The sequence below is a fragment of the Pseudophryne corroboree genome, chromosome 3 (assembly GCF_028390025.1).
Source record: "Pseudophryne corroboree isolate aPseCor3 chromosome 3, aPseCor3.hap2, whole genome shotgun sequence".
NCBI lineage: Eukaryota > Metazoa > Chordata > Amphibia > Anura > Myobatrachidae > Pseudophryne > Pseudophryne corroboree.
Window position 1 is genome coordinate 765,892,035 of NC_086446.1, and position 21,083 is coordinate 765,913,117.

At 47.6% G+C, this 21,083-nt stretch overlaps 1 protein-coding gene across 6 annotated transcripts in view; it reads left to right on the forward strand.

The window, feature by feature from the left end:
• The window catches only part of SCNN1A (sodium channel epithelial 1 subunit alpha), a 147,048-nt gene that overhangs the window by 96,835 nt on the left and 29,130 nt on the right, over positions 1–21,083 (forward strand). For all 6 annotated transcript variants that reach the window (XM_063962412.1, XM_063962411.1, XM_063962413.1 and 3 more), the window contains 2 exons: positions 18,296–18,413; positions 20,733–20,811. In XM_063962412.1, coding sequence (XP_063818482.1) covers positions 18,296–18,413; positions 20,733–20,811 — 197 coding nt within the window. The remainder of the gene's footprint in view (positions 1–18,295; positions 18,414–20,732; positions 20,812–21,083) is intronic.

Genomic DNA, 21,083 nt, shown 5'->3' on the forward strand with positions numbered 1-21,083 from the left:
GTTCGCTGTTCAGGATTGTCATTACCAGTTTCAGACGTTGCCGCTTGGTCTTTCCACGGCCCCGAGGATTTTCACCAAGGTAATGGCGGAAATGATGGTGCTCCTGCGCAAGCAAGGGGTCACAATTATCCCGCACTTGGACAATCACCTGATAAAGGCGAGATCAAAGGAGCAGTTACTAAAAAACGTTGCGCTCTCCCTGACAGTTCTGCAACAACATGGCTGGCTCCTAAATTTGTCAAAGTCACAGTTGATTCCGACAATACGGCTGTCGTTCTTGGGCATGATTGTGGACACGGAACTACAGAGAATTTTTCTCCCGTTTGGAAAAAGCTCTGGAAATCCAGAACATGGTCAAGGAAATTCTGAAACCGGCAAGAGTGTCGATTCATCAATGCACTGAGTGCTGGGGAAGATGGTGGCGGCTTACGAGGCCATCCCGTTTGGCAGGTTTCATGCCAGAGTTTTTCAGTGGGACCTGTAGGACAAGTGGTCCGGGTCCCATCTACACATGCACCGGAAAATATATGCCCATCTCCCAGGGCCAGGATTTCTCTTCTGTGGTGGCTCCAAAGTTCTCACCTCCTAGAGCAGTGATTTTCAACCTTTTTTACTCGCGGCACACCAAACAATATTTTAAAATTGCCAAGGCACACCATGAGTTCCCCACAGAAAAAAAAAAACACACATTGGCCCTCACAGTAAAAAAAAATAAAAAAAAATCCACACATACATTGGCCTACACAGAAAAAACAATCACATTGCTCCCTACATCAATCCTATTGCTCCCTACATCAATCCTATTGCTCCCCACATGAATTATTCACATTGTTCCCCCTCATAAATCCATAAATTCTTATTCTCCCCGCATAAATCCTATTGAAATCCTATTGTTCCCCACAGGAGAAATAAAATAACAAATATTATTATCAGCTGTCCTCCTCCCTGTCCCTCAGTGGCGGGGGTTGTTCATAGTGGAGTTCTACGAATACTGAGCAGCGGGCGGTCGGGCAGGTGTGGATGTAGGTGGGCAAGGAAAGCTGTGTATGCAGGCGGGAACTGGAAGATGTGTATGCAGGCGGGTGGGCTGGCTGGGTGGTGAGATGCGGCGGCCGTGACCTATGATATCACACCGTTTTCAAGGTATAGGTCACGGCCGGAGCACGACTGATCCTCTAAGAAGAGCCCGGGCCAACAGTTCACTCTGAAGGTGCAGGAAGCTGGTCTGGCTCCGCGGCACACCTTGCAACTGGTCGCGGCACACTAGTGTGCCACGGCACACTGGTTGAAAAAGCCTGTCCTAGAGGGTCGCAGGTTCAGGATCCAAGATTGGATCCTGGTGACCACGGATGCGAGTCTCCGAGGTTGGGGAGCGGTCACACAGGTGGAAAATTTCCAGGGAAAATGGTCGAGCCAAGAAGCTTGTCTGCACATAAACATTCTTGAATTAAGGGCCATTTACAACGGCTTTGTACAAACGGAACATCTGCTTCGCGGCCTACCCGTCCTGATTTAGTCGGACAACATAACAGCGGTGGTGCATATAAACCACCAAGGTGGAACAAGGAGCAGAGCGGCGATGGCGGCGGCCACAAGGATTCTTTGCTGGGCGGAAAAACATACAAGCGATCTGTCAGCGGTCTTCATTCCAAATAGACATGATGGCATCTCGCCTCAACAAGAAGCTTCAGACGTATTGTTCCAGGTCGAGGGACCCTCAAACGATAGCAGTGAACGCACTAGTGACACTGTGGGTGTTTCAGTCGGTCTATGTGTTCCCTCCACTTCCACTCATCCCAAAGGTGTCAAGGATCATGAGAAGAACAGGGGTTCAGGCGATACTCGTTGTTCCAGATTGGCCACGGAGGGCCTGATACCCGGATCTTCAGGAATTACTCATAGGAGATCCCTGGCCTCTTCCTCTAAGAGAGGATCTTTTACAGCAGGGACCGTGCGTGTTCCTGGACTTACCGCGGTTGCGTTTGATGGCATGGCGGTTAAACGCCAAATCTTAGCTCAAAAGGGTATTCTCGGAGAGGTCATCCCCACTCTACTGAAAGCTAGAAAGGAGGTAACGGCAAAGCAAGTTGGTGTGGAGGCGGGCCTAAAGTTAGGATCTATTAAAGTGCAGATTTCGGTCTTATCAATTTTCTTTCAAAGGGAATTGGCCTCGCTTCCAGAAGTACAGACTTTCATGAAGGGCGTGCTGCACATCCAACCTCCATTTGTGCCCCCAGTGGCACCATGGGACCTTAACGTGTTATTACAGTTCCTTACGTCATATTGGTTTGAACCTTTGCAAAGGGTTGAGTTAAAATTTCTCACTTGGAAAGTGATCATGCTATTGGGCTTGGCGTCCGAGAGGCAGGTGTTGGAATTGGCGGCTTTGTCTCACAAAAGCCCCTATTTGGTTTTCCATGTAGATAGAGCGGAATTGAGGACTCGTCAACAATTCCTCCCAAAGGTGGTTTCTTCGTTTCACATGAACCAACCTATTGTAGTTCCTGTGGCTTCTGAAGCCTTGGGTGATTCAAAGTCTCTCGATGTGGTCAGAGCTTTGAAAATTTATGTAGCCAGAACGGTTCGTATCAGGAAAATTGAGGCGCTGTTTGTCCTGTATGCTTCCAACAAGCTTGGGGCTCCTGCTTCTAAGCAGACTATTGCACGCTGGATTTGTAATACGATTCAGCATGCTCATTCTACGACTGGTTTGCCGTTACAGAAATCGGAGAAAGACCATTCCACTAGGAAGGTGGGCTTGTCTTGGGCGGCTGCCCGTGGTGTCTTGGCGTTACAACTACTTGGTTGGGTTCAAACACTTTTGCAAAATTCTACAAGTTTGATACCCTGGCTGATGAGGACCTCATGTTTGCTCAATTGGTGCTGCAGAGTCATCCACACTCTCCCGCCCGGTCTGGAGCTTTGGTATAGACCCCATGGTCCTTTTGGAGTCCCCAGCATCCTCTAGGACGAACGAGAAAATAGGCTTTTAATACCTACCGGTAAATCCTTTTCTCTTAGTCCGTAGAGGATGCTGGGCGCCCGTCCCAGTGCGGACTCTATCTGCAGCACTTGTTATTAGTTATTGCTTTTGTTACACAAAGGATTGTGTTTGGTTCAATCAGCCTGTTGCTGATTTTTTGGTTCATGCTGTTAACTGGTTAGTTAAATGCCATGTTGTACGGTGTGTTGTGGTGTGAGCTGGTATGTGTCTCAACCTTAGTTAACAAAATCCTTTCCTCGAAATGTCCGTCTCCCTGGGCACAGTTCCTATAACTGAGGTCTGGAGGAGGGGCATAGAGGGAGGAGCCAGTTCACACCCATTTAAAGTCTTAAAGTGCCCATGTCTCCTGCGGATCCCGTCTATACCCCATGGTCCTTTTGGAGTCCCCAGCATCCTCTACGGACTAAGAGAAAAGGATTTACCGGTAGGTATTAAAATCCTATTATTTTTTTTTAGGGAGAGGGTGGGAAGGTTTTATGCACCTCTGGGAGTCTGTGGACACTACCCAGAATTTGTGAGTCTCCGAGATATTCCCGCACCCAGAGCCGGCATTAGGCATAGGCAGACTAGGCAAATGCCTAGGGCATTTAGTATGCCTAGGGGCACAAGCAGCTTCTGCTGATTAAAATATGTGGCATGCCTATGTTCTGTGTCACTGCGGCTGTATGTGCATACGAAATGCTACGTTATAGTGTATTCCTGGAAATCACTGTAACGTTGCATTTCGTATGCAGATACAGTCACACACAGAATATAGGCATGCCACATATCATTTTAAAAAGCAGAAGCTGCTTGTGCATTCTAGCCACATAGTAATGGAAATAAGATGCATTTTCATAAAAAAAAAAGGCGCCCAACGTTAGCAGAGCTGCCAGCTGACTCACACCAGGCATCTCCTGCTCCATGGCGTATTGAGGCAAGATGTATGAGGACACATCTGTATCCAAGCAGAGGCAGAGGTCACAGTGTTAGTGGCCATGTGAGTGCTGTGTGCGGGTGGGTTGGTTGTGCAGTAGTGTTCGGCATATGTGTAAGGGGCATAATGTGTGTGAATAAAGTTGCAGTACTGTGTGGCATATTTTGAATTGGGGTTACTATTGTGTGGCCATGCCCCTTCCCAGCAAGAACACACCCCTTTTTGGACTGTGTGCCAAATGCACAATGTTCCTATTTAAAATATAGGGGGTAGGAACACCAAAATGAGGACTGCTATAGGTGAGGGGTGATGGTGCTGAGAAAGGGATGCAGGGGCAGAGGCGGAACTAGCGGCGGTGTTAGGGGGCACCAGCCAAAATCTTGCCTAGGGCATCGTATTGGTTAGGGCCGGCTCTGCCCGCACCATAGTAAGTAAGCATGAAGGGGTTCAGGCCATAAGAGTGCCACCTGCAAATGCAATATCCACAGCTGATACGGAAACAATGTGCAAGGGTCACATGACCCTATCTTGTGGTTCTGCTTTGTAGGACTCCTGGAATTGCGTGTTGTAAGATCACTTTCCTTCCTCACTATTGGTGTTACTCACTTCCACATCCATTGTGACCATTAGAATTATTTCTGCAGTTTCGCATTTACTTGCCGTTATTTAGAGACCAATTGTACATGTTATTTTCATTATTATTATTTTTTCTTGATATTTACTTTTTGGAACATTGCGGTATTTGTTATAGTGAGTAATCAATGCTTTACATGTGCTTATACTAGTGTTTTTATTAGTGTTCTTTAAATATGATAGAAGGAGAAGTGTAAAGTAAAACTGTTTAAATCTTATGAGAACAATACAGAAGCCTGTGTTGCTGCAGAATATGTACCTACAAATATTTATCCCTGTTAGGGCTTCCCATTGTAGGATAGCAGTTTCTGGTCATTGTGGTTAGTAACCTACCATGAGCTCTGGGCATCCCTGGCAAAATGAGGGACTCCAACTTATGTTCAGCTGTGATGTACTGCACATCTGGGCCACAACAACATGGAGGATCCATGAGTTCCAGGAGCTCAAGGCAAGGCTGGAGTAATTTGCAGAAAGTCTTCTCCGGTGCTTAGTGGCTTTGGGCCCCCAAGGGGTCAAAAAATAATGGATGGCTGAGCCAGGCGGCTCTTCTCTCCCCCTGACTGACACCTTTGGTAAGTGCCATTCTGGCAAATCGGTAGTTATGGCCAGAGGGTGTGCTTCATACATAGAGGGAGGTGTATCAAACCTTGGAGTGGAGAGTGGAGACATCTAAAATACCACCCAGTCAGTTCCTAGCTGTCATTTTTCAAACACCGCCTATAAAATGACAGAAGCTGATTGGTTGTCACATTATGAGGCAGATGTTCTAAGCCTTGGAGAGAGGAAAAGTGGAGAGAGAGAAACTACAAACTACTAACCAGCCTACTGTGTAAGCTCTATGTTGCTGGTGATGCGCGCTTCCGTACGTCGTCAGCGACATCGCCCGTCAGCCATGCCTGCATGCCCAACCAAGATAAACAAACTAATGATTTTCCTAATTGCGCAAAAAATAAACAGTGGTGCAGCTATGAGAAAAAAAAGGGATTCTTCACAACAATCCCAATGGCATATATAAAGTAGTAAAATATTTTCTCAAATAAGCGCAAACACATACATATCCTAATAGTCTTTTATCCTTCTTCAATGGAGGAAAAGATGACACCACGGTTTAGCTTCAATATATGAAGAAACTTTCAGGCAGTAATAGTTCCTTATAATGCCACAGCCGTTTGGAGAAGATGATGGATCTCAAATAGAAAGAAAGATCATAGTGCAATATTGCCAAAGAATAAAATCAAGGTGTTTATTCTAACTATACACTCACAATAAATAAGACAAGTAACAGCATATAACCATATAAATGGTGGACTTAATTCTTAGCCTGGGGACACAGCAGCTAACACGAAAGCCTTCTAAATGGAACAGATCCGGACTATTCCACAGAAAGGAACCGTTTGCAGCTACCCGACCAGTCCACCGTAGCAGCTCACACAGCCTAAAGCTTTTCGGACATCCAAGTCCTTCGTCAGAGGCATAGTGAGCAATCAAACATAGCAAGTATAAATACCCATACAATTAACATTATGAACAACAGGTGCATTCAAAATTAGCGCTCCTTCGCGATTGACCGGAACCGGAAATGACATATCGCTCCGTCAAGCGGAAGCGGAAGCGGAAATGACGTTTTTGCGTTTCATCATGCGTTCCACGGCCTCCGCTCCAGGAAGTGCATCTTCACCATAGTTCATTTTATTCAGGAAATGTCCAATAATATAGAATCTCATCCGATAAGATATCCATTGACTCATATTAGATACCAATGAGGCATAAAACATGAAAGATATAAAAATATATTAAAAAACATTAAAATATAAGAACCAATAAGAATCTTGAGAGTAAAAACAAATAAAACAGAAAACATCATTATAAAAACCACTTCTACTCAAACTCTGCATTCAGCCCTTTAGGAATTAGCGTTTTTAACCTAAAAATCCATTGCATTTCTGCTTTGGCTAATCTAATATCGATGTCCTTACTCCTCCATGCAGGGCTAATAATTTGAATCCCCCAAAAAGATTTCATAAATATGGGATTACAATTATGACCGTTTTTAAAATGTGAAGAAACAGAGTGAGGTAAAAGTCCTTTTCTAATATTATAGACATGTTCAGCCAATCTCATTTTCAGATTCCTCGTGGTTTTACCAATATAAGTAAATCCACATTCACATTGTAAAGCATAAATAACATTTTTAGAATTACATGTGATAAAATCCCTAATTTGGTATGGAGTATCGTTGACTACAAATTCTTTGATTTTACTAGCGCCTTTAGTGGTACGACACATTAAACATAATCCACACCTGTGGAAACCATGACTACGAGTACTGGACCTATTAGAAATATTAAGAGCACTATGAACCAATTTGTCTTTAATATTCGCTGACCTGCGGTAAATAAAAGACGGTTTATTGGGTATCTTAGACCCGATAATCGGGTCCTCCTTTAATATGTCCTAATGTTTTTTAAAAACCGTTTCTATTTCCTTGTGTTGTGAGTTAAAACCACATATAAAAGACCATTCATGTTTGTTGGCAACTTTCTCATTAGATTTCGATGTTAAAAGAGAACTACGTTGGAGCTTAGTGACCCTATCTTGCACTTCTACAATGTTATCCTTATTATATCCTTTGTCTATAAAACGTTGACCCATTTCCTTCATTTGGTCATAGGACCCCACAGTGCCACATACAGATATAGATATGCCCCCACATTCCCATGTGCACGCAGTGCCAGATATGCCCACACAGTGCCAGATATCCCCACACAGTGCCAGATGTGCCCACACAGTGCCAGATGTGCCCACACAGTGCCAGATGTGCCCACACAGTGCCAGATATGCCCACACAGTGCCAGATATGACCCCACAAAGCCGGATACAGATATGCCCCCACATTGCCATGTGCCCACAGTGCCACATATGACCCCACAGTGCCACATACAGATATGTCCCCACAGTGCCACACATGACCCCACAGTGCCAGATACAGATATGCCCCCACAGTGCCACATATGACCCCACAGTGCCAGCCAGATAGATATGCCCCCACATTGCCATGTGCTCAAAGTGCTAGATATGCCCTCACAGTACCACATAGCACCCCACAGTGCCACACATTACCCCACAGTGCCAGATAGATATGCCCCCACAGTGCCATGTGCCCACAGTGCCACAGATATGCCCCCACAGTGCCACATAGGACCCCACAGTGCCACATACAGATATAGATATGCCCCCACATTGCCATGTGCTCAAAGTGCTAGATATGCCTCCACAGTGCCACACATGACCCCACAGTGCCAGATAGATATGCCCCCACAGTTATGCTCACCGCTGTGTAGAGATCACAGCGCGCGCTTCTCCTGCCTGCCGCTCTGCCCCTCAGTCTGGTGGTGACCGCAGCTTGTATATCTCAAATCGGGCGCCGGTCCGCGAGCTCTGATTGGCTAACGAACCGGCGCCTGATTTGAGTTATACACTCCGCCGTCACTGCCGGAGACTAGACTGAGGGCAGGGCGGCAGGCAGGAGAAGCGCGCGCTGTGATCCAGGCTGCTGGCGCCTTCTCCCCTGTGGCGCCTTACCCGACCGCGTACCCCGCGTAACGGGCGGGCCGGGCCTGGTTGCAAGTAATGAATCTGCGACCCAGGTACTACAGAACTCTATGGCAGTATGGCCGGTTCCTGGTACCTCAGGACGCTCCGCTATATACCCTCATAAGCGTGCGCTTGTGCATGTCACACAAGACGACACGGATAGCGATTCTGACACCACAGGCGGTGATGGGGATGTGTTGCGGGGGTCCGCATCTCTTGCAAAGGGGGTGCAATTGTTGATGGGGTCTATCAGGGATGTGTTAAATGTTAATGATACCACACCTGAGCAGGTTGAGGAGGCCTTTTTCACTGAAAATAAAAAAGCCTCGCTAACCTTCCCTGCATCAAAGGAATTGAATGCTATATTTGAGAAAGCATGGGAAAACCCTGAGCAAAAATTCCAGGTCCCTAAAAGGGTCCAGGTGGCGTTTCTTTCCCTGAGGAGGATAGGAAATAATGGGAAAACCCGCCTATTATTGATGCATCTGTGTCCAGACTCTCAAAGAAGGTGGTTTTGCCTGTTCCGGGATCTACCGCCTTAAAGGAGCCGGCTGATAGACAAATTGATAACACACTTAAATCAATGTACACTGCTTCAGGGGCCATATTACGTCCCACTATTGCTACTGCATGGATTGCAAAAGCTATAGTAAAGTGGTCGGCTACCTTACTTGAGGATTTGGATACGATGGATAGAGATGATGTTGCATTATATTTACGCAACATACATGATTCAGCAGGTTTTATGGTAGAATCCATGAAAGACCTGGGTTCCATGTCTGCGGGAATATCTTCCATGTCTGTTTCAGCTCGTCGGGGACTGTGGCTGCGCCAGTGGTCAGCCGACGCGGAATCCAGAAAGAGTGTGGAGTCCCTACCCTATACAGGTCAGGCTCTCTTTGGGGAAGCTCTAGACGCGTGGATATCCACGGCTACAGCGGGTAAGTCACCGTTTCTTCCCTCAGCAGCACCTGCTCCGAAGAAATCCTTCTCTTCATCTGCAACGCAGTCCTTTCTGCCTAACAAGCCTAGAAAGGCCAGACCGTCAAATACCTTTTTTAGGGGAGGATCGAGTTAAGCCCAAGAAACCTGCCGCTGCAGGTTCTCAGGACCAAAAGCCACCTTCAGGTACGCCAAAGTCCTCCGCATGACGGTGGACCGCGCGGCCTGGAGGTGGGGCCGGTCGGAGCGAGACTCAGACAATTCAGTCACGTCTGGGTATCGTCCGGCCTGGATCCCTGGGTGATAGATATTGTGTCCCAGGGATACAGGCTGGAATTTCAAAACCTCCCTCCTCACCGATTTTTCAAATCAGGCTTGCCAGTTCTACTGGCAGACAGAACTGTACTACAGGAAGCTGTCCAGAAGTTGGTGGAGGCACAGGTCATTGTACCAGTTCCTCCTCATTTACAAACCACAGGTTACTATTCGAACCTTTTCGTGGTACCGAAACCGGATTTTTCGGTCAGGCCCATTCTGAACCTAAAATCACTGAACCCCTCTCTAAAGGAGTTCAAGATGGAGTCCCCCAGGGCGGTGATATTGGGTCTGGAAGAGGGGGAATTCCTGGTATCCCTGGATATCAAGGATGCATACCTCCACATTCCGATATGGCTGCCGCATCAGGCTTATCTCCGTTTCGCATTGCTGGACTGTCATTTCCAGTTCCAGGCCCTGCCATTCGGCCTCCACAGCACCGAGGGTGTTTACCAAGGTAATGGCAGATATGATGGTTCTCCTCCGCAAACAAGGGGTGAACATCATTCCATATCTGGACGATCTGCTGATAAAGGCATCGTCCAAGGAGAAGCTGCTGCAGTCCATTGTTCTCACAACACGCCTCCTCAAGAGTCATGGTTGGATTCTGAACCTTCAAAAGTCACATTTGGAACCAACCCAGAGGTTGTCCTTTCTGGGAATGATCCTGGACGCAGAAGTGCAGAAGGTGTTTCTTCCGCAGGAAAAGGCGTTGGTGATACAAACTATGGTCCGGGATGTCCTGAAGCCAGGCCGGGTGTCGGTTCATCAATGCATTCGCCTGTTGGGAAAGATGGTGGCCTCTTACGAGGCTCTCCAGTACGGGAGGTTCCACGCTCGGACCTTAGACCTGGATCTCCTGGACAAGTGGTCGGGATCTCATCTCCACATGCACCAGATAATTTGTCTGTGTCGCCGTGGGCCTGGATTTCGCTCCTCTGGCAGTTGCAATTACCTCGCCTTCTAGAGGGCCGCAGTTTCGGGATTCAGCAATGGGTACTTCTAACCACGGATGCGAGCCTTCGGGGCTGGGGAGCAGTCACTCAAGGACTAACCTTCCAAGTACGGTGGTCAAGCCTGGAATCCGGCCTGCCCATCAACATCCTGGAACTAAGAGCCGTCTACAACGATCTTCTTCAGGCGTCCCCTCTTCTAAGAAATCGGGCCATTCAAGTGCAGTCGGACAACGTAACAACAGTGGCTTACATAAACCCACAAGCGGAACGAATAGCAGAGCGGCTATGTCAGAGGTGACAAGAATACTCCTCTGGACAGAAAAACACGCGTTGGCGCTGTCGGCCATCTTCATTCCAGGAGTAGACAACTGGGAAGCAGACTTCCTCAGCAGACACGATCTCCATCCAGGGGAGTGGGGTCTCCATCTGGAGGTATTCAAGGAAATAACAGACCTTTGGGGATTACCCCGAATAGACATGATGGCCTCTTGTCTCAACAAGAAGCTTCGGTTTTATTGTTCCAGGTCGAGGGACCCACAAGCCGTGGCAGTGGACGCCCTGGTGTCTCCGTGGGTGTTCTGGTCAGTGTACGTGTTTCCACCACTCCCACTCATCCCAAGAATCCTAAAGCTCATAAGGAGAACAAGGGTTCGGGCGATCCTCATTGCTCCAGACTGGCCAAGAAGGGCTTGGTATGCGGACCTTCTGAATCTACTGCAAGAAGAACCGAGGCCTCTTCCTATTCGGGAGGACCTACTGCAGCAGGGGCCGTTCGACTATCAAGACTTACCACGGCTACGTTTGAAGGCATGGAAGTTGAGCGCCTGATTCTTGCTCAGATGGGCATGCCGAAGAAGGTCATTCCTACCCTGATACAGGCTAGGAAAGGGGTAACGTCTAAACATTACCATCGTATTTGGAAGAAATATGTCTCTTGGTGTGAATCCAAGAAGTTTCCTACGGTGGAGTTTCAACTCGGACGTTTTCTCCTCTTCCTGCAGGCAGGTGTGGATATGGGCTTGAGGTTGGGATCTGTGAAGGTCCAGATTTCGGCCCTCTCCATCTTCTTCCAGAAACAATTGGCTGCCCTCCCTGAGGTTCAGACTTTTTTGAAGGGAGTTCTGCACATCCAACCTCCCTTTGTACCGCCTACGGCGCCTTGGGACCTTAAAGTGGTGCTGCAGTTCCTCCAGTCGGATTGGTTTGAAATTCTACAGGAGATTGAGGTCAAATTTCTTGCATGGAAGGCGGTCACGTTGTTGGCCTTAGCTTCTGCTAGACGCGTGTCCGAATTGGGGGCTTTATCCTGTAAAAGCCCTTACTTTATCTTCGAAGATAGAGCTGAGCTCCGGACACGTCAGCAGTTTCTTCCGAAGGTTGTGTCGGCATTTCATATCAACCAACCTATTGTGGTGCCAGTGGCTACTGACTCCTCAATCACATCAAAGTCCTTGGATGTTGTAAGGGCTCTGAAGATATATGTGAAGAGAACTTCTTCTCGTCACAGAAAGTCGGACTCTCTGTTTGTCCTATATGATCCCAAGAAAATTGGGTGTCCTGCTTCTAAGTAGACTATTTCTCGCTGGATTCGGTTCACTATCCAGCACGCTTATTCTACGACAGGACTGCCGTCAGTGGTGTATCTACCTATTGGCCAGGATGGCACTCGCCAGGGGCACCAGCCATGGAGGGGCGCCGCCAGCGGTGCCACCCATTGCCAGTAGGTAGATTCAGTGGCGGATTTAACGCTAGGCAGCCAAAGCATCCGCTTAGGGCCCCACAGGTTTCAGGGGGCCCGGGCCGCCCACCAACAGGGATGCTTAATTGAGTGCTTATTTGCATAATAGGGCGTGGATAGCGGTGCATCATGTGTCCTGGGTGCCGGTGTCAGTGTGGTGCAACAGCAAATGAACTTCTGTGTCCTGGCGCGGGTAGGGGGGGAGTCAGCGGCTGCCAGTGCTCAGGGGATGGGGGCGGGTTTACACAACTTCTGTGCCTTGCGGGGGAAGGGGGGTTCCGGCGGCCGCCAGTGCTGCAGTGACAGCGGCTGTCAGTGCAGCAGGAAGAGTGGGGGGGTGGGGGGTGTTGGGTGCCAGGCCCAGGTGCGGTTTGGGATGGTCTCCGCTTGGCTGTGTCTCGTCACATCTGGGGTTGCCCAAATCCACCCTACTTCCTGCCGGGCTGGCTGCTGCAAGTGTTAGCCCCTCGCCAGAGCTTACACCAGCGGCTGATTGTCTCAGCTCAGCCGGGTCTTCTTGTCCCATCTGGGGCTGCCTGTAACCCTCTTGACATGCTCTGGCAGAATGGCTGCCTCAAGTGCTAGCCCCTCCTCCCACTGGATCGCATACAACCACGGCCGATAGTCCCACCCTCCCACTGGAGTTTACAGCCGCGGCTTTAACTGTTATTCTGCCGGCAGCAGGGCATGTATGTGTGTCCCAGTAAACTCCCTCCCATGCGCGGGCCTGCGGACTGTAGCAGACTAGAGTGTGCGGCACAGGATGGGGCAGGTGGTGCTCTCCCTTTCCGGGGCTCTTCCAGATGCTGCTCCGCAGCCGTATTCCTCACGGAGCAGAGCATGGCTTACCGGCAGCTGAACTCCCATGACGTCTGCAGTGGCGCTTTCCCAGACCGGCCTCTGCCCTGGAACACTGTGGCCCTACTGCAGGGGAATGAACCACGCTTTCTGAAGGACTGGTTCGGGCAGGCCAAGCACATGGTGGTCACTGCCTTCCTCCTACATCCAAAGAGGACACCAGTGGGGCCCAGGACCTCATCACCAGCCCAGGTCTGTCTCATATGTGTGCATCGTGTGTGTGATGTGTGTGATATATATGTATCGTGTGTGTGTTATGTATGTTTATGTGTGAAATATCTATATCATGTATGTACAGTATGTGTGTGTATCATGTATACAATGCTGTTCTCCATGCTGTACAATGTAGGAATCTCTGAGGCTCCCTGTGAGGGGGCTTCTAATGTCTATAAAAATGTCCTGTGGGGGCTGTTACTGTGTCCTCTCACACCCCCTATTCCTTCTCTCTCTCTCTCTCTCTCTCTCTCTCTCTCTCTCTCTCTCTCTCTCTCTCTCTCTCTCTCTCCCATCTCTTCTCCCACTATTCCCCGCCTCTCTCCCATCTACCCCTATTCCTCCTCTCACACACCCCTTATTCCTCCCCTCTCTCTCTACAGTGTCTCTCTATTCCTCCTCTCTCCCTCTCGCTTGTCTCCCCCTATTCCTTCTTTCGCTTTGTCTCCCATTTCATCCTATACCTCCTTCTCTCTCATCTTCCCCTATTCCTCCTCTCTCTCTCTCTCTCTCTCTCTCTCTCTCTCTCTCTCTCTCTCTCTCTCTCTCTCTCTATTATATATATGCTACTACTGTGTAGCATAACGTGAACAACGGACATTGGGGGGTAATTCTGAGTTGATCACAGCAGGAACTTTGTTAGCAGTTGGGCAAAACCATGGGGGTCATTCCGAGTTGTTCGCTTGTTGCCGATTTTCGCTATGGCTATGCTGCGATTTGTTGCTAACTGCGCATGCGCATGGTACGCAGAGCGCATGCACTAAGTTTTTTAACACAAAACTTAGCAGATTTGCTGGTGTGCGAGCTACGCTTTTCAGTCGCACTGCTGATCGGTGAATGATTGACAGGAAAGGGGCGTTTCTGGGTGGTAACTGAGCGTTTTCCGGGAGTGTGCTAAAAAACGCAGGCGTGTCAGGGAATAACGCGGGAGTGTCTGGAGAAACGGGGGAGTGGTTGGCCGAACGCAGGGCGTGTTTGTGACGTCAAACCAGGAACTAAACGGACTGAGCTGATCTCAATCTGTGAGTAGGTCTGGAGCTACTCAGAAACTGCAAAGAATTATTTAGTAACAGTATAAGGAAAAAGGGATCAGTTTCTCTGGGTGCACTCTCTCCCAAGACCAACAAAGATTCTTGATATTAGATCTGTGGGGTACATTTACTAAGATTCGTATTTTCCAAATTCATGTCCAAGTTCAATCACGAATGACATCGACAGTGTAAAATTGCAACTTTTTGAATTGATTACGATGGATTTACTAAGCTGTCGTATTCGGGTTTTTCTTTTCTTCCGATGTCGATGTCATTCGTGGTTTTTTACCTATTTTTACGGCAGTGATTAGCAAAACACTGCCGACTTTTTTTACAATCAATCTCGGCCGGATCTGTGTGATCCGTGCTGGGGTTTTTTTTTTTTTTTTTAATTAAACACTGTAAAATAATAAAAAAAAATGCGTGGGGTCCCCCCTCCTAAGCATAACCAGCCTCGGGCTCTTTGAGCCGATCCTGGTTGCAAAAATATGGTGAAAAAAATGACAGGGGTTCCCCCATATTTAAGCAACCAGCATCGGGCTCTGCGCCTGGTCCTGGTCCCAAAAATACGGGGGACAAAAATGAGTAGGGGTCCCCCGTATTTTTAAAACCAGCACCGGGCTCCACTAGCTGGACAGATAATGCCACAGCCGGGGGTCACTTTTATATAGTGCCCTGCGGCCGTGGCATCAAAAATCCAACTAGTCACCCCTGGCCGGGGTACCCTGGGGGAGTGGGACCCCTTCAATCAAGGGGTCCCCCCCCCCCAGCCACCCAAGGGCCAGGGGTGAAGCCCGAGGCTGTCCCCCCCCATCCAATGGGCTGCGGATGGGGAGGCTGATAGCCTTTGTTGTAAAAGAAAAGATATTGTTTTTAGTAGCAGTACTACAAGGCCCAGCAAGCCTCCCCCGCATGCTGGTACTTGGAGAACCACAAGTACCAGCATGCGACGGAAAAACGGGCCCGCTGGTACCTGTAGTACTACTACTAAAAAAATACCCAAAAAAAGACAAGACACACACACCGTGAAAGTATAATTTTATTACATACATACACACATACATACATACTTACCTTAAGTTCCCACGCAGGTCGGTCCTCTTCTCCAGTAGAATCCAAGGGGTACCTGTTGAAGAAATTATACTCACGAGATCCAGGGGTCCAGGCTCCTCGGGAAATCCAGGGGTAATCCACGTACTTGACAAAAAAAACAAAACGGTGTCCCGAGCCACGAACTGAAAGGGGACCCATGTTTGCACATGGGTCACCTTTCCACGAATGCCAGAAAGCCACTCTGACTTCTGTCTAAGTGGGTTTCTTCAGCCAATCAGGGAGCGCCACGTTGTAGCACTCTCCTGATCAGCTGTGTGGTCCTGTCCTCACTGACAGGCAGCACACGGCAGTGTTACAATGTAGCGCCTATGCGCTACATTGTAACCAATGATGGGAACTTTCTGCCCTGCGGTTGACCTAAAGTGACGTCACCGCTGAGCAGAAAGTTCCCATCATTGGTTACAATGTAGCGTGGGAACTTAAGGTAAGTATGTATGTATGTGTGTATGTATGTAATAAAATTATACTTTCACGGTGTGTGTGTCTTGTCTTTTTTTGGGTATTTTTTTAGTAGTAGTACTACAGGTACCAGCGGGCCCGTTTTTCCGTCGCATGCTGGTACTTGTGGTTCTCCAAGTACCAGCATGCGGGGGAGGCTTGCTGGGCCTTGTAGTACTGCTACTAAAAACAATATCTTTTCTTTTACAACACAGGCTATCAGCCTCCCCATCCGCAGCCCATTGGATGGGGGGGGACAGCCTCGGGCTTCACCCCTGGCCCTTGGGTGGCTGGGGGGAGGACCCCTTGATTGAAGGGGTCCCCACTCCCCCAGGGTACCCCGGCCAGGGGTGACTAGTTGGATTTTTGATGCCACGGCCGCAGGGCACTATATAAAAGTGACCCCCGGCTGTGGCATTATCTGTCCAGCTAGTGGAGCCCGGTGCTGGTTTTAAAAATACGGGGGACCCCTACTCTTTTTGTCCCCCGTATTTTTGGGACCAGGACCAGGCGCAGAGCCCGATGCTGGTTGCTTAAATATGGGGGAACCCCTGTCATTTTTTTTCCCATATTTCTGCAACCAGGATCGGCTCAAAGAGCCCGAGGCTGGTTATGCTTAGGAGGGGGGACCCCACGCAATTTTTTTTGAAAAAATAAGCACTTTCCCACCCCTTCCCACTGATATACATGCACGGATCTCATGGATCCGTGCATGCCTATCCAATCACGAATAAAAAAAAAAGGTCTGTTTTTTTTTAGCACTTTTTTACGAGTTGTAATTTTTCACGGCAGTGTTTGTTCTTTTTTTGCTTTGCACTTCTTAGTAAATGACCGAGATTCATACTTAAACAGCCGCGTTTTGACCGATGGTGTATTCATTCGTAATTTTTTACCTGAACTTGCAAAAAATTACGAATGCCCTCATCACTGCCGTGATTAGTGCTTAGTAAATTACCGAGATGACACTTTGATGAAAAAACGGCATCTCGGTCAAAATCGGGAGCTTAGTAAATTTCCCCCTGTGTCTCTATACTTTTATATATATATATATATAAGTATAGAGACACAGATCTAATATCAATAATCTTTGTTGGTCTTGGGAGAGAGTGCACCCAGAGAAACTGATCCCTTTTTCCTTATACTGTTACTAAATGTTTTAGGATCAGTGGGTAGCATCAGTCTACAATTATATGTCTGTATTAATTATATACAGTTATTGAGAGACTATATCCCTGTAGCTACCACTCATTATTAGATTAAGCTGGTGCGGGATTTTTTTGTTTCTTTCGAATAAAAAATAAAAAAAAAGCCGTGAGTAAAATTACTTTCTACATAGCAAAGTTACTTGGCGCAGTCGCAGTGCGAACATTGCGCATGCGTACTAAGCGGATTTTCATTGCGATGCGATGAAAAATACCGAGCGAACAACTCGGAATGAGGGCCATGGTTTTGTCCAACTGCTAACAAAGTTCCTCCTGCGATCAACTCAGAATTACCCCCATTGCTGTGCTGTGTAATGTTAGTAAGGGATGCTACTGTGTGGTGTAATTTGTATTTGGGTACTACTGAGTGGCCATGCCCCTTTTTTGGCACATGCGCCTTCGATATTTCAAATATGGGCGGGTGTGGGGCGCTAGTAATTTACTTTGCCAGGGGCGCTCAGACCCCTAGGTACACCCCTGACTGCCGTGTCCAAAATCTGTTAAAGCCCACTCTACTCGTAATGTGTGGTCTCCTGGGCGGCTGCCCGGGGTGTCTCGGCAGTGCAACTTTGCCGAGCTGCAACTTGGTCTGGGTCGAAAACATTTGTAAAGTTTTACAAGTTCGATACTTTGGCCTCTGATGATCTGAAGTTCAGTCAATCAGTTCTGCAGGAGCCTCCGCACTCTCCCTCCCATTCTGGGAGCTTTGGTACATCCCCATGGTACTAATGTGGACCTCAGCATCCTCTAGGACGTAAGAGAAAATAGGATTTTGGTACCTACCGGTAAATCCTTTTCTAGTAGTCCGTAGAGGATGCTGGGCGCCGCGCCCAGCACTTCGTTTTCCTGCAAATGTTATTTGGTTCAGTACAACTTCGTTTTAGTTGAGTACTGCATTGTTACTTGTAAGTAATGTTTCAGCTGTTGCTGACTGTTCAAGCTATGTTAGCTTGATGTGCCTTGTGTGTGAGCTGGTATGAATCTCGCCACTATCTGTGTATAATCCTTCTCTCGAAGATGTCCGTCTCCTTGGGCACAGTTTCTAGACTGAGTCTGGTAGGAGGGGCATAGAGGGAGGAGCCAGCCCACACTGTTAAACTCTTAAAGTGCCAATGGCTCCTGGTGGACCCGTCTATACCCCATGGTACTAATGTGGACCCCAGCATCCTCTACGGACTACGAGAAAAGGATTTACCGGTAGGTAACCAAAATCCTATTATTTGTATCACCGCGGTGCAGTTAATTAAGAAGTGGCGGATCATATTGCCAGGTCTGCACTTGTTGGCGTTGGGGATATTAATTCTTTTCTACTGTCTCCTCCTATATTGTCCCCCTCATCTAGGTCTGTGTACGCTCCTGCTTCCAAGCTAAGATGGTGGACCGCTGCGGCTGTGCCTACGCCTTCTACCCCCTTCCAGACGGAGTGGAGTATTGCGATTACAAAAAGCACAAGAGCTGGGGTAAGAGTGTAGCATACAGGTACTAAACCAACAGATTGCAGAACTCGCAGTAAGCAGAGCTACCTCCGGGGGGAGCATTGAGAAACCTCCCCAGTTCATGTGCTACATGCCTGCTACAACAGCATGCTACAGCTGTCAGTGTACAGGCTGCAGAGATGATCATGAACTGGAGATGGGGTGAAAATGTACATTTTCTTACTTTAGTACATTGCAAGTTCAAACATAGAGCTGAAATGAGCTGCACACTATGGCCCTCATTCCGAGTTGTTCGCTCGGTAAAAATCTTCGCATCGCAGCGATTTTCCGCTTAATGCGCATGCGCAATGTCCGCACTGCGACTGCGCCAAGTAAATTTGCTATGCAGTTAGGAATTTTACTCACGGCTTTTTCATCGTTCTGGCGATCGTAATGTGATTGACAGGAAATGGGTGTTACTGGGCGGAAACAGGCCGTTTTATGGGCGTGTGGGAAAAAACGCTACCGTTTCCGGAAAAAACGCAGGAGTGGCCGGAGAAACGGGGGAGTGTCTGGGCGAACGCTGGGTGTGTTTATGACGTCAAACCAGGAACGACAAGCACTGAACTGATCGCAGATGCCGAGTAAGTCTGAAGCTACTCAGAAACTGCTACGAGGTGTGTAATCGCAATATTGCGAATACATCGTTCGCAATTTTAAGATGCTAAGATTCACTCCCAGTAGGCGGCGGCTTAGCATGAGCAAATCTGCTAAAATCCGCTTGCGAGCGAACAACTCGGAATGAGGGCCCATATACGGTGAAGAACGTGCAGTTTGTGAAATATGCTGCAAAGTAAAAGATTTTTGTTACCATATCGCAGTCATTTTCCAGCCATGTAAAGCACAGGGGGTGACTAGCGCCAGCGGAGAAGAGGGGAGCAGAGAGTAACGCGGCCAGGAAGACAAGGTTCTTCAACCTTGTTCCTATAACCTATCCAGCATGGATCTACTACTAGACACTTCAGATTAAGGATCCAGGTGGGCTAGATAGCCTCCATTCTCCATGTTCCGACCGGCACTGGAAATATAACAGAGGGGGAAACGTAAACCGTTCTCGCCGCAACACAATACGTCCTCCAGATGTATCTAATGTTAAACATACAACTCGCCGGATGTAATAGTCAGCAAGATGTAAACGCCCCGGAATCGCGCCAGAATAACGTACCAAACAGTAGATGTTCAAATAAAATAATTAGAAGAAAAAGAAAGTTCCCCCTATAGTATAACCAGCACTAGCTCGTCTGCCTAGTTTGGCATTGGGAAAATTACTACATACACAGACATCACATTTAACATAGAAAAAGGGTTTTATGCAAAAAAAAAAAAAAAGGAGGACCAGACTTCACCAGCCGGTAGCCATAGAAGAGACACCCGTAGTGCCCAGCCCTATTGCAGAGTGGGGCCCACAAAAAAAAAAACCAGTCGCCATTCCCCTTCTTAAGGGCCCTACACACTTTGCTATTTGGCAGAATCTGACGACCAACAATATTATCGTTGGTCGATTTTTCATCAACAATTTTTTACATACACACTGAACGATTTTCCTGCCTGATTTGGACGATATGATATTACATTACATTGATACTGTCCAAATTGGCTTGCATGAATAAACGATGATCGACCAACGATGAACCACTGCGGGGACGCGAGTTGTTCGTTATTGATGCATCCACACTGAACGATATCGTTCATATTGTCCATCTATATCGCCAAGTGTGTAGGGCCCTATAAACCAGGAATCTTCTCCGTACGGCCTGGCTTTGGGTGTGGAGGTAATGGGTAATAGTATGTTACATTACTTTTTACAGGTGGACTACTAGTCCCAGCAATGCTGCCAGGACAGGGTGGCACTTGGAGAACCACAAGAGCCAGCATGCCTGGGCTTCAAGGAACCGCTAGCACCTGTAAAAAAAAAAAAAAGAAATAAAAAATTAATGTAAATAAAGACAGTGCACCTTAAAGTTCTTTATTAAAAAAAAAAAAAAAAAGTCTCCCCCCACACCCCTCATTTACCCATTTATTACTTACAAAAAACCATTGGGATAGGTTCTTTCCATTCCTCCAGGTTACTTGGCGAAACAAAAAAAGACATGAGATAAGGAAATCTGTTATTACGAAATGAGATCATATGAAGAATGGATGACCTCCTAGTGCTATAGCGACTGCGTCTTATTCACGGCTAGTGCCACCAATAATGCGCCCATTTTACGCCAATGCAGAGCTCCACTTTTACGCTGATTATAAAGTACCGCACCTTCATTAAACCAGAGCTAAAGACTAATATTTTTTTTTATACCCCAACAGGTTATTGTTACTATAAACTCATTAAAGAATTCAGTCAGCACGAGCTGGGATGTTTCGCTAAGTGTCGCAAGCCATGCCTGTAAGTACAGCCATACTGCGAGCTGGGGGGTTTCCTGTAGAAGACGTGACCCAAGAGGAGAATATATATAATAAAAAAAAAAAAGATATATACAGATGGAGCCATCTTCATCTTGGCCTTTAAAAGGATTTAACTGAGCCAGGGCAGTCAGACTTAATCCCCTGATTATAATATTGAATATAATTATTATAAAACATATATAGCTTGTGGCACATTGAAAGCAAACACTCTGGCACTGGATGACCAGAGAAGGTAGGCAGGCGTGGGGGGGA